Source organism: Ahaetulla prasina, chromosome 12, assembly GCF_028640845.1.
Source record: "Ahaetulla prasina isolate Xishuangbanna chromosome 12, ASM2864084v1, whole genome shotgun sequence".
In the NCBI taxonomy this organism is placed as follows: Eukaryota; Metazoa; Chordata; class Lepidosauria; order Squamata; family Colubridae; genus Ahaetulla; species Ahaetulla prasina.
In genome coordinates this window covers 21368219-21381579 of record NC_080550.1, presented here as the reverse complement: position 1 = coordinate 21381579, position 13361 = coordinate 21368219, and the positions used below count along the sequence as shown (strand labels likewise).

Below are 13361 nucleotides of genomic sequence, written 5' to 3'. Positions count from 1 at the left end.
ATGTTTGTGTTCACTGCTTTATCTGAGTTCCTGGCATCCTCCAAGACTGGTTTGATTTATAGGAATTCCTTATCTTGATTGCCCTGCCGGATTAATTACCTTATCTGTCCCTGTTCGATTTATGGTTGAAAGATTTTTCTGCTTACAGGTTTGGGGAAGGGTTTTTCTCCAGACCGGAGAGTAAAAGGGACGTTGGGGCAAAGTTTGGAGCTAATAAAGGGACTTGTACTTGTTTTTTGGCTGTGTTGCTTTTGTGCCACGCCCTGGTTCATCACACTAGGTTTCTCCATTTCTAAAACCAACCCCGTAAATAATGTATACAAAGATGAAACAGATTAAGTGAAGGTTAGGATTAAAAAAGGAAGCTAATGCTGAAGTATCTAAATCAAAATAAGAAAATCTTATTTCATTTTCTATTGGGCATATCCAACTAATCAGCATTTTGCAGTTTTTCAGTATTTTCTGGGGAAAAAATAGACTCCTGGCTTGGCATTGTTGGCTAACTGCCAAAGCTCACACTTGGCAAAGAGGATGTTACCAAATACTAATGTTTTTGGGCATTGTTAATGCTTCTCTTTCGTTTTGCTGATTGCTGAACCATGACATGGATGGAACTGCAAAGAAGATGCAGAAAATATCAGGAATTCAGTAATGACAGGAGGAAAAGGGTGGTTGGCTGAGAGTAGAGAGTAAAGATTGTCCAAAATACGCAGTCTGCTTGGTTGTCAAATCATCAGTATTGGGGATGAAAAGTTCATTTATTCGAGTTCTTCTGAGCCATACCATAATCTCAAACTTTTGCTGTCCGATTAAACTTCTTATTCATCAGGCTTTACTTGCCTAGCCATGGTCTCTGCTGTCCAGCCTCTCTATTTCTGTGAAATACTAAGACTGTCAGGCCTGGAAGGCATCTTTTATGTTGGGCCTTCAGGCCTGCCACATTTCCTACTGTGGGAAACTGGGAAGGAGGATTGTCTAGAGCATGGGTGATATATAGTCATAATAACATTCCTTTCTCAGAGAGTCAAGGACATCTTGCCCTGCACCTGGAGGGTGTGACTGGGAGGCATCTCCAGTTGGAACAATGGTATGATTGGATCATGTGATGGTCCTGTGGATGCTGGGCAGGGACTTGGACTTTCCTTTGGGTGGGGAAAACCTGGAAAAGTTCGGATTCGGGTTTTCCCAGATGTGCCAATATGACATCTCTAATAAAATGGAACTTTGAGGTACTTCTAGCCTCGGAGTCTTCTTTCGTTGGGGGTGTTCCTTGGAGCCCTGACAAAGACCTTCTACCCAGCCAATCTCACCTATGATCATTCAAGATTCGTTTTTAATTGTGACTCTGTTTCAGTTATTCTATTTCATATTGGTGTTTTTTTTTCTTGCCATGTGCTCTTCTCAGGTACTTTTCTGGTCAAAGTATTTGTGATGAACGCCTTCTCAAACATGAGTGTTGATGTTGGAACTGTCACAGTGTCTAACAGTTCTCAGAAAAAAGGTAATCATGGGACCTTGATTGTATGGTGCAGGAAATGGGTAGGATAAAAACTCACGAATGAAAGCAAATATATGTGTCCTAGGATAATGTTGCAGAATCCAATCTGGGTCAGTCACTGCAACCAGAAGTTGAATCTTCTGAGCTTTCGGACTTGTGCTGGAGCCCATCCTCAGGGAATTTCTCGCTTCACATTCTGATAAGGGAGAAGTTCTCTGAGGATGGGTTCCAGCATGTGTCCAAAAGCTCAGAAGACTAAACATCTGGTCTTGGTGACTGTCTCAGATTGGATCCTAGTTTAAAACTGTTTAACAAAGCAATGTGACCTTTCAGGATCAACTTCAGTGGGTAGATTGCTGTAATATATACTGTTCTGTGATCCCAAAACCAGTGATGAAAAATGTTCAGGGCAGAAGAAGTCCAGATTTAGCAACGGTGGAACCAAAACTCTTCTAAATGAAACCTCTCTTCATTTTTAATTTATACCCAAGCCACTCTTTCCAGAAACCATTTTAGTCATCTTTCATACAAAAGGATTGAGTACAGCAAAAGAGAAACATCCATGTTTTGCAGAGAGAAAATTCAAGCCTATCTTGAATGATGAATTGTACCCAATGCTTTTTGTACCCTATGACTATCACTAAGTGTTGTACCTTATGATTCTTGACGAATGTATCTTGTCTTTTTATGTACACTGAGAGCGTATGCACCAAAGACAAATTCCTTGTGTGTCCAATCACTCTTAGCCAATTAAGAATTCTATTCTATTCTATTCTATTCTATTCTATTCTATTCTATTCTATTCTATTCTATTCTATTCTATTCTATTCTGAAGTTTAAATCTTCTACTGTGTTCTTGGCCCTAACAGATCCTGTGGCGAATGAAGAACAATCCAGCACAAATGGGAAAAGAAGACTTGTGAGTACTAGAAAAATGTGGAAGAAAAGTGCATAAAATAGTGGATAGAGGGGATAGATTGCTGAGAAATTCATATTAGCAGTGTTTCAATGATGCTATTTGTGTGTCATATTAAGACAGACTAATTGTGCAGTCAGTGGCGGGCTGCTGCCGGTTCGGACCGGTTCGGGAGAACCGGGAGTTCCGATGATCAGCTGGCCTTACCCACCCACCCCCGCCCTCTTCTGTCCTATATTTCCTTCTTTCTGGCTGAGCTGATTTGCGCAGCACAGCTGATTTCCGCACCTCCACTGTTCTACTTACTGGGGCTGTCTGAGAAGGTAAGCAGCAGAGCTTCAAATTGCTTTATTTTGAATGCTGCATGCAATCAGGCTAGGCGTGAGTGTGCGCACAGCCCGTGTACGTGTGCACAGCCCGTGCGTGCACACAAAGCGTTCACTTGCAGAACTAATCATTAAATCAGTTTCAGCCAGCAGTAGGTTTCAGAAATGCTTACCATCGGTTTGCTGTGTGTGTGCACGCGCGCTTCGCACACGCACCTTCCACACATGTGCCTGGCCTTCCCTGCATGAGCCCAGTCTCAAAAATGTGGCTAAACAGACCGTTTTTACGCCAGGGTGGGTGGGCAGTTGCCGCTACCGGTTCACCCGAATTGGTCTGAACTGATTGAATGCCACCATTGGTTGCAGCCCACCACTTCATGCAATGAACAATGTAATATTGCAAGTGTTGCGTCTAACCTAGTATTTCTCAACTTTTGCAACTTTAAGATATGTGGACATTAACTCCTAGAATTCCCCAGCCAGTCTGCTGCCTGGGGAATTCTGGGAGTTGGTTCACATATTTTAAAGTTGCTAAGATCTAACAAGTCTTAAAGTTGCCAAGTTTGGAGACCCCTGCAAAAATCCCATTGACCTATTGAAATAATTTGTAGACATCCACAATATTTTTTAATTGTGATGAATCTGAATCGTTCAAGAGATTTAAATTAGATATGCAGTCCTTTATCCTCTACTGGTTTATTTAGAAAAACTTAATCCAATTTATTCAACCTTATTCCTCTATGAGACATTGTATATGAGATATAATGGAATATTGGACACATATAGGCAGCAGATAGGAGAAGTACTTGTAGTCAACAAGAACTGAAGAAGCTTCTTGGATGAGAAGCGAAATGTCTTCAAAGAAAAACCAGAAAGTCCAGTTGCCTCTTGAAAAAGCACCTTGGGACTACTTGTTAGCCATTTAACTCATAGAGGGAGTTCGATCCAGGCTGCAAAAGAAATTATATTATTTATAAAGCTATGCTATTTATGTTATTCGGTTCTGCCTGTTAAGTAAGGAAGTTTGGAAGCATCTGTCTACCGTCACAGGTAAAATACTTTGCAGAGATATATTTATGCCTAATTCCTCATATTTCTGTGGCTTTAGGATGACAAGGGGAAAAACAGGATATACATCTCACCCAGCCGCCATGCCGGTGTATTTGCAACACTTATCTTGGGTTGGCCTGAAACTGACAGCAACAATTCACTCTACACTTGGTCTTGTGGTAAGTATGTGTCTCTCACTGTGCTTCCTTGCCTTATTTCTCAGGCAAGATTCTGTTAATGTAGCCCAGCGGTAGGTTTCACATTTTGTTACTACTGGTTCGCAGCGTGCGCCTCCCTTCTGCATATACGCCCGGCCTTCCGTGCATGTGCTTTACTCATGCACGTGCCTTCCACGCATGCAAACGGCCTCAAAAATGTGCCTAAATAGAACAGCATAGAGCCAAGGCGGGTGAGCAGGCCCACCTGCGATTTCTGCTACCGGTTCGCCCGAATCGGTCCGAACTGACTGAATACCCCCTCTGATGTAGCCTTACAATAAAGTAGAATTAGCTCAGCTGGTTGTGTTTCCTGCTGCTCTACCTGTGAATGCTGATATCAATCTTGTGAGTTTCACAGTACAAATCTCACATCATCTCCTTTATAATCTGAGAAGTTAGGGAGGGTCCCTTTCTTCCCATTATGCAGCTGTGGGCTACACCCTCTCTTATCTAACCATGCCCTGGGCAGCATCTTTTTGCTGTGTTTCTCAAGGTCTTTCTCATAAACTATTACAGCTGCAAGTATCTGAAGAAAACAGAAGAGCTAGAAAACTCTGGGAAGTGGAATAGTGGTGTGATGCTTTACAGCAAGGGTCTCTAACCTTGGCAACTTTATGACTTGTGGACTTCAACTCCCAGAATTCCTCAGCCAGCACATGCTGGCTGAGGAAATCTGGGAGTTGAAGTTCACAAGTCATAAAGTTGCCAAGGTTGGAGACCCCTGCTTTACAGTTCTTGCAGTTCTGAATCCTGAAAGGAGAAATCCATCCTTCTCCAGCCCTGAACAAGATAAGCCCATGTTTAGGCAACCAAAGTAAGAAGGAACCCTAGAATGTTTTCCCTCAGCTATCATACCCGTAACTCTTTCATTGCCACACAAGACTTTTCAGCTGTTATGGAGCCTTAAGGTCTTGTCGATTAAGTAACAGGAGGGCCAAGAGACACCATTGTTGGACTGTGCTTAGGGAATCAGGTGGCCTTCATCTGGCCTTATCCATCTCTTAGTTTTGTCAAGCTCAAGCCCAGAGATGAAACAGCAAGATCCGAAAGTGACGAAGGTGTATGTTCTTACACCTAATGGACAGAATCGTGCCAGACTAAAGCTATAAGTTTCTAAGCTGCTAGATACATCCTACGAGATTCTATGGTATGATTACCCTGAACTTCTTCTTTCCTTCAACAATATATCCATATCCAGCAATCCCGTAATCCTAGTCTCCTTTTGGGACAGCATTTTGTTCTCAAAAAACTCTCCCTCTGCTTCTACAGCTGCACATTCCATCACAATTATGTTGGGAAAATTGTTTTTCTTTTTCAAAATAATCACACACAAAATAATGATTTCAACTCTGAGATCACTCACGATGCTCAGGACCGTAACATTTATCCTGGTTCTGGGGTAAATGAGAAAGTGCAAATAACTTGGCTGAAAAACTGCCTTTTTCAGGGTTCTGCTGGCCTCAGTGGGATGAATGTGTCCAGCAAAAGTCTATCGACACAGTACAAAGAGAGATCCGGATACCCCCCAACTGCCTGCCTCCTCCCAGCTCCGCAGTGACAGTGAAGGTTGCGGTGAAAACCCCAGATAAAGAGGAGAAGCAGGATGAACAATGTTTGTACGTCACAGCAAAACAAGATTTGAGCCTGAGGATCAGGTATGGCAATCTTTTATCGTTGTTCTTTAAGATGGATGGGGAGAAACCTCTTTAGAAAGTTAAATCAGTTTGACTTTTAAAAAAAACACAAAAAAACGGGACATCTTTCTTGTCCCACAATTATTGTTGTGAATATAGGCCAGCTGTGAAATCCAGCCAGATCTATCCGGCTTGCACGAGCCAGTAGCGCCAGCAGTGGGAGGCTCTGCCCACCTGCCGGGATGTCATTACGTCCCATTTTTGACCCTCTGTGCATGCACAGAAGGCTCTGTGCATGCACAGAACAGGTGCACGTGCTCCCATTTCCGAACTGGTAGCGAAAGTAAGTGGATTTCACTGCTGATACAGGCCCTGATATTCATGAATTATGTTGTCTCCCTTTCGCTTCACAAATGTCTCTAAGACACATTATTTGTTTGCTGTTCTGTTGGACAAGACCTAAATGTTATATTGAATCATATGGCTGATGTACCAATCTGGTATTGAGCATACCTTATTGTCCTACTATATTATTATATTATATTATATTATATTATATTATATTATATTATATTATATTATATTATATTATATTATATTATATTATATTATATTATATTATATTATATTATATTATATTATATTATATTATATTATATTATATTATATTATTATATTATATTATATTATATTATATTATATTATATTATATTATATTATATTATTATATTATATTATTTTATTATATTATATTATATTATTATATTATATTATATTATATTATTATTCTAGTCTAGTCTATTTTTTATTATTTTAATCATTCAATCAATTAATTTATATAGCCTCTCAACTCAAGCAAGTGACTGGATGGCTTACAGTTTTAAAGTTTATGATTGAATGTGATGCATGGATCTAGCCATTGTGAATTATTCAACAAACCATGGTTATGAAAAATTATAGATGAACAAGGTGTCTAAATTGTTTGAATTGAGTATGGTTTGTGACTGTCCAATAAATATTGTAGCAGTGAGTTAAAATGCCTTTGTATTAAGGATGGTATGAATCGCTCTCTGAACTGGCAAGTTACAATATTTATTGATTTATTTACTAAATTTATATGCTGTCCATCTCATTATCAGGTAATTCAGCATATTGATCAACATTCTCTGCTGCTGGGCGTCCAGTCAGACTATTAACACACCAGCTCCAATATTTTTTTCTTGTATGTTTGTTAAACTAAATCATATTTAGATTGTGAACCACTAAAAGTTAGTTATATTGGAAAATTGAATTTGTATGTTGCTAAGAGAGATCAGCTATCTGCTACCTCTGAGAAAGGTGCTGGTTGTCACCTTTAAAACCCTTCATGGCTCGCAACCAGGTTATCTGAGGGACCATCTCTTGCCAGTCACATCTACCTGACCCACACGAGCAGGGAGGCAGGGAATGTTGCGGGCCCCATCCTTGAGGGAGATAAACCTGGTGGGACCCAGAAGAAGGGCCTTTTCCGTGGTGGCTCCCTCTCTTAGGAACATCATTTCCACAGAGATTAGAATGCCCCCCCCTCTAATTCTCTTCCGGAAGGCGCTGAAGACCTAGTTCTACCAGCGGCCCTGGGGAACCCAGAGCGGGATGGAGCCCATTAAATGGCTCGTGTGATCTGCTGTTGCCAGGGCAGTGGGTGGGAGGTGGGGGTGATTTTGTTAATTAATATTAATTAATTTGATTCTTTTTGTTAGTTTTTATTGTTTTAAATGTGGTCTTTTATTCTGTAAACCGCCTTGAGTCGCCACAGGCAAATAGGCAGCAATATAAATTCAATCCATCCATCCATCCATCCATCCATCCATCCATCCATCCATATACTGCTCAACAGAAAAACAGCTTAAAAACCCAGTGGTCATCTTGAGGTTATCCTCATGCCATTTTGGTAGAAACGGTTAATTTTTCTCAGCAGGCGCTTCTTTTTATTGTACTAAACGCCATTTTCTTTGGTTCTTCCAAGCTGTGAAAGGAATTGCAATCCTGTGAATTTCAGTGAAGATGTTATGTTGAGAGTCTCAATGAGGGAAGATGCAAAGTCTGTACTTTATAAGTGGTATTTAGATCACACCTTTGAAAGAAAGGTAAGGCTATTATGACCACTTCAGAAATTCCATATGCACTGTGAAAAAGAATATTTTGTGGAGAATAATGTCCCCTCTGAGAACAAGCAACGTTCAAGAGATATGGACATATTAGATGATCGGAGTAGGGTTATGAAGAAGTATATTATGTAATTTTTCAGGGTGCAAATTCCAGATCTTCACGTCTAGCAAATTCACAATGGTGTGACTATGAATAGGAAGATCGAACTAAGTTCTAACTAGAAATAAGGAGATATTTGATGACAGTGAAAATGTTAACCAGTGGAACAGCTTGCCTCCAGAAGCTGTGGGCGCTCCATCACTGGAGGTTTTCAAGAAGAGATTGGGCTGTTTGTCTGAAATGGTATAGGGCCATGATGGTGAACCTATGGCATGCGTGCCACAGGTGGCATGCAGCACCCTGTCTATCGGCACACGAACCGTCACCCCAGTTCAGCTCTGCCATGCATGTGTGCGTGCCTCCCGCCGGCCAGCTGGTTGTTGGGTCTCTGCTGTGCATGCATGGGGGAGTGGGGCGTGGGAGGGCACATGCGTATGCGCGGGGAAGCAGGGCATGTGTGGGGGCATTTTGGGGGTTTGGGAATGCGCACGCTTTTAGCACTCAGTCCGGAAAAGGTTACCCATCACTGGTGTAGGGTCTCCTCCTTGAACAGGACTAGAAGACCTCCAAGGTCCCTTCCAACTCTATTATTCTATTACTCTGAAATAGTGCATCTAGTTTTCACCCTTTCTAGAAAATTATCCATCTAGTTTTGGAAAACATTCAGAACAGGGTGGGCTCTTAGCTTTCCCCTCCTCTTCTCTCAACAAAAATGAACCACGTGTTCACAGATGTGTGGAAAGCTCCTTGAAGGCAGCTACTTCTTGGTAGCACTTCCTGGAATGACCTGGATGTACATGCTTCCCTTTTTCTTTTAACTCTGTGTTTTTCTTCCTTTTGAGGCTTCATTTTTGTTGGAGTCAACTAATTAAACAAAAAGGCCTTCGTTTAGAAACCCAAAGCTATTGTTCCTAAACATGCTTGCTATTCAAATATATCCCATGAAAATACCAAGAATTTACTAGAAAAATGTGTTCTATTCCAAAAAGCCTCTGGTGGCTCAGACTGCTAAGACAGCCTGTTATTAACACAGCTGCTTGCAATTACTTGCAAGTTCAAGTCCCACCAGGCCCAAGGTTGACTCAGCCTTCCATCCTTTATAAGGTAGGTAAAATGAGGACCCAGATTGTTGGGGGCAATAAGTTGACTTTGTATATAATAAATAATGGATGAAGACTATTGCTTAACATAGTGTAAGCCGCCCTGAGTCTTCGGAGAAGGGCGGGATATAAATGCAAATAAAAAAATATATATTTACCATAAGAAGGAAGTTTTTAATCTCACTGTTTGAGGATGACATGAAGCTAATAGTCCTACCTAGTGGACCTAGCATGTTTGGAAGAGATGATGGCTACTAAAAAATGGATAGTTTTTAATTCCTGTCTTTCTTTGACTTTCATTTGATTTCCTTCCTCAGTCTAATCTGCTTCCTCCAGGATGCAGTTTAAACGGTTTCCCACAAAGCGCACTCACTTTTCTTCAGAATGATACTGAAGTTCTTGTCCTGAACAGCTCATTTTTGCAATCACATGGCGAAGCCTTTCAAATCAAAGCAACAGGTATTGGCCACTAGAATTTGGATATTTTGTTTGAAGTAATTTATTGCCTGATTTGGTAATTTGTTTTAAACTGGCAGTTTTTAGTGTTGTGCTGATAATTGTTAATGGTTATGTTAATAGCTTGTTTTGGACTTATGAACTCTCAAAGTACTTACAGGTGCTCCTTGACTTATAATCAGTTGCTTAGTGACTATTCAGAAAGTTATTCATAACCCAATTTTGATTTATTTTTTTGCCCATTGGATTTGCTTAACAACCATGCTGTTCACTTAACAACTGCCATAAAAAAACCTCATAAAATCGGACACAGCTATACTTAATGACTGAAAGAACGTATGACCATAACTCTGGGATCAATTAATGTCATAGGTCAAGAACTACTTGTATTGTCTTGCTCTTATTATTAATTCAATTTCAATCCAGTTTACTGTAGTTATAGACCAGTACAAGCAGAATGCTCTGTGAATATATACTGTAGATATAAAATCTATCTTGGGAGATGATAAATAAAGTTTAAGACAACGTTTAAAATTTGTTTATAAAACAACCCAACCAACATCTATAAATGAGGTCCAGTCTATATTAAATTGTAAAGTAGACACTAAAATTATATTAAACTTTTATTATTAAAATACCATATTTCAAACTCCTCCTTAAAATAGAGAATAACCAATATTTATTTTATGTAAAAATCATATGTTCATCTGAAGGCAACTCCAATTGATGAAAGGTAATAAAAACTGAATTATTGGATTTCTGACTTCCCCCTTTTTATAGCAATATTTGTAGACATTTAGCCTCCCTTACAAATGAGATTGTAAGTGATTATATTTATTATGCTGTGTAACATGTACTATGTATGGGAACCAGTGGTGGGTTTCAAATTTTTTTACTACCGGTTCTGTGGGTGTGGCTTGATGGGTGTGGCAGGGAAAGGATACTGTAAAATCTCCATTCCCACCCCACTCCAGAGGAAAGTTACTGCAAAATCCCCATTTCTTCCCGATCAGCTGGGACTTGGGAGGCAGAAAATAGATGGGGGCAAGGCCAGTCAGAATTTTTACTACCGGTTCTCCAAACTACTCAAAATTTCCGCTACCGGTTCTCCGGAACTGGTCAGAACCTGCTGAAACCCACCTCTGATGGGAACCATCCTTGCTTAAATCTGATTAAACTTTTCTTGTGTACATATACTGTTAGTTTTGCCATTGTTGCAAATTCTCCAAGTTTAAGCTCCCAATCAGATACTGTCAAAATCGTATCATTCTTCCAATTCTGAGCAAAAATTGATTTTTTTCTGCTAACTTGGAGAATATATTTTAAAAGTACTTTCAAGTCTCAAATTTCTTTTTCAAAAAGTTGATGCCAACATTTTAAGTAGCTTTATGTTAACTCCATAAACGCTGCAGTTCAGCTAAAAAAAGTCATAACATACTAAATCAATAAAATTTATATTCTGTCCTAAGTAATAACAACACGTAAAAAAGAAGATTGAGAAAGGAATTGCAGATGAAATAGTAACAGTAATAAGATAACCTGTTCTTTAGCAAAGAAACATGTACAAGTATTTGATTTTAAAAGAGCCAGGGTACATTTTATTGCCTATTCCTCATGATGCACATCACAGTAAACCAATTTTTGACCTTGTTTCCAAAATTTGCAGCTGTAAGTGAGAACAAATACGGAGAAGAAACCTACATTGTCAGCTCGGTGCCTCCTCCAGTAGCTCCAGAATGTTCTGTCTCTCCTTCTCAAGGATCAGTGCTCACCAGCTACTCCATCTCCTGCCAATCTTCCTGCCTATTGGGCCAGTGCCCTCCAATTAAGAGCTCTTCATTCACATATTGCTTCTACCTGGAACCAAGTGAGACTCAGTGATTGGGTTGATACCCTCAAGGTCCTTCTTTAACTAATGGACTGTGATGGAATGTAGTCTGGATTCCCAGGAGGGAGGGGAGTGGATTCCAGAGGAACAAGAGACAGCTAAGTTTAGATGATTTGTGTGGGAGGGAGGAAAAGAATTGTTGTGACCCAGGCCCAAATAGGTATTAGGAAACTCAGTCTGTGAAAAAACAAACTTTATTTGAACAGCTGAGAATTACTTCATTCCCAGCGTAATTCAACTAAATTAAAACAAATTCCTCCCAACAAAAATTCTTCAGTCCTATCGCAAACCTTGGTCCAATTAGGCAAACTGCCAAAGGCCTTTCTTGGCACAAGTTCAGAAAACACCGATACAAAATAAATGCAAGAAGACGAAGCTATCAACGTTGTTTTCCGGCAAAACCCAAATGCCATTGCTGGTCTGTTTTAAGCCTTATGGGAGGGGCCAATCATCTTTTGGCCCTACTCCCGAGTTGTCCTTTTTGCTTGAGCTGCTCTTGCCTTCTGGCAGCTTTTCTCATGTGTGCATTAGGAACAGGCTCCTCCTGTTCCTCTGCCTCACTACTATCAGTCTCTGGAGGCTCTGGAGTCCGCACCTCACTCCCCGATGGCCCTAGCCTCATCTCAGCCTCATTGCTGCCCGACTCCATTGCCAGCTCCGCAGGCTGCTGGCAGACCACAACAAGAATTAAGACAGCTTCTCCCTAACATTTTTCAGAGTATAGGTTTAATGATGCTTAAAGGGTGATGGGGAGTACGGTGCGTCAGCTTCAACAATCTGTCAGGTTCCGTAAAGTCTGGAAAAAAAACCCTCAGCATGCAAAAGCAGTAACCAAGTTTGTTTATCCTGATATCGCTACTAACTGACCACCTTAAAGTGTTACAGAAAGAAATCTTTGTTGGAGCTGACGCTCGGTGCTCCCCATCACCCTTTAAGCAGCATACAGTTCCACCTTGGTGCAATCATTCAATTATCCAATTAACCCGTATCCTTCTCTCCCTCCCCAATCTATCACAAGCTGCTTCAGTTGTTCCACACTGCCCCGTCTTTCCTTAAAGTGATGGGTGGTGAGAAACTGCTTCAATGCATGCCCCTGATGTCATCTAGCATGCGGCTTGGATGTCGAAGTGAGAGGCATGCTTGGGGCTGACGACCCAGCAGAGCAGGCACACAGAAAGGGTTGTCGGCGAAATTGTGCAGCAGCGGAATGGCGATCCCCACACGAATGGCGGCCCCAAGTACCATCGCAGGGCTGGGGCTGACAGTAGTCTGCTTTAGTTTAAGAAGATTTTGGTCTTTAAGTGAGGAACAATAAAGGAAACTGCTCTGAAGAACGTCAACATGTCTTTCTTGGTTTCTGCACCTTGACAAGGACAGCACTAAGAGTCCTTCTGCAACTTCTGTATTCTTTCTTTATCTCATGTCCCCATGTTTTGGGGTTGGCAATTCATGCTTTTAGAATAGAATAGAATAGAATAGAATAGAATAGAATAGAATAGAATAGAATAGAATAGAATAGAATAGAATAGAATAGAATAGAATAGAACAGAACAGAACAGAACAGAATAGAATTTGTTTGGCCAAGTGTGATTGGACACAGAAGGAATTTGTCTTGGTGCATATGGTCTCAGTGTACATAAACGAAAAGATACCTTCATCAAGAATTCTAAGGTACAACACTTAATGATAGTCATAGGCTACAAATAAGCAATCAGGAAACTATCAATATAAATCGTAAGGATACAAGCAACAAAGTTACAGTCATACAGTCATAAGTGGAAGGAGATGGGTAATGGGAACAATGAGAAGATTAAGAGTAATGCAGACATAGTGAATAGTTTGACAGTGTTGAAGGAATTATTTGTTTAGCAGAGTGATGGTGTTTGGGAAAAAACTGTTCTTGTGTCTAGTTGTTCTGGTGTGCAGTGCTCTATAGCATCGTTTTGAGGGTAGGAGTTGAAACAGTTTATGTCCAGAATGTGAGGAGTCTGTAAATATTTTCACAATCCTCTTTTTGACTCGTGCAGT

At 40.5% G+C, this 13361-nt stretch overlaps 1 protein-coding gene across 1 annotated transcript in view; it reads left to right on the top strand.

The window, feature by feature from the left end:
• PKD1L3 (polycystin 1 like 3, transient receptor potential channel interacting) overlaps nucleotides 1–13361 on the top strand; it is an 82066-nt gene that overhangs the window by 12579 nt on the left and 56126 nt on the right. Inside the window, exons 9-15 of the mRNA XM_058155438.1 lie at nucleotides 1406–1501; nucleotides 2368–2417; nucleotides 3849–3969; nucleotides 5456–5663; nucleotides 7648–7768; nucleotides 9307–9448; nucleotides 11112–11312. Of these exons, the coding sequence (XP_058011421.1) occupies nucleotides 1406–1501; nucleotides 2368–2417; nucleotides 3849–3969; nucleotides 5456–5663; nucleotides 7648–7768; nucleotides 9307–9448; nucleotides 11112–11312 (939 nt within the window). The remainder of the gene's footprint in view (nucleotides 1–1405; nucleotides 1502–2367; nucleotides 2418–3848; nucleotides 3970–5455; nucleotides 5664–7647; nucleotides 7769–9306; nucleotides 9449–11111; nucleotides 11313–13361) is intronic.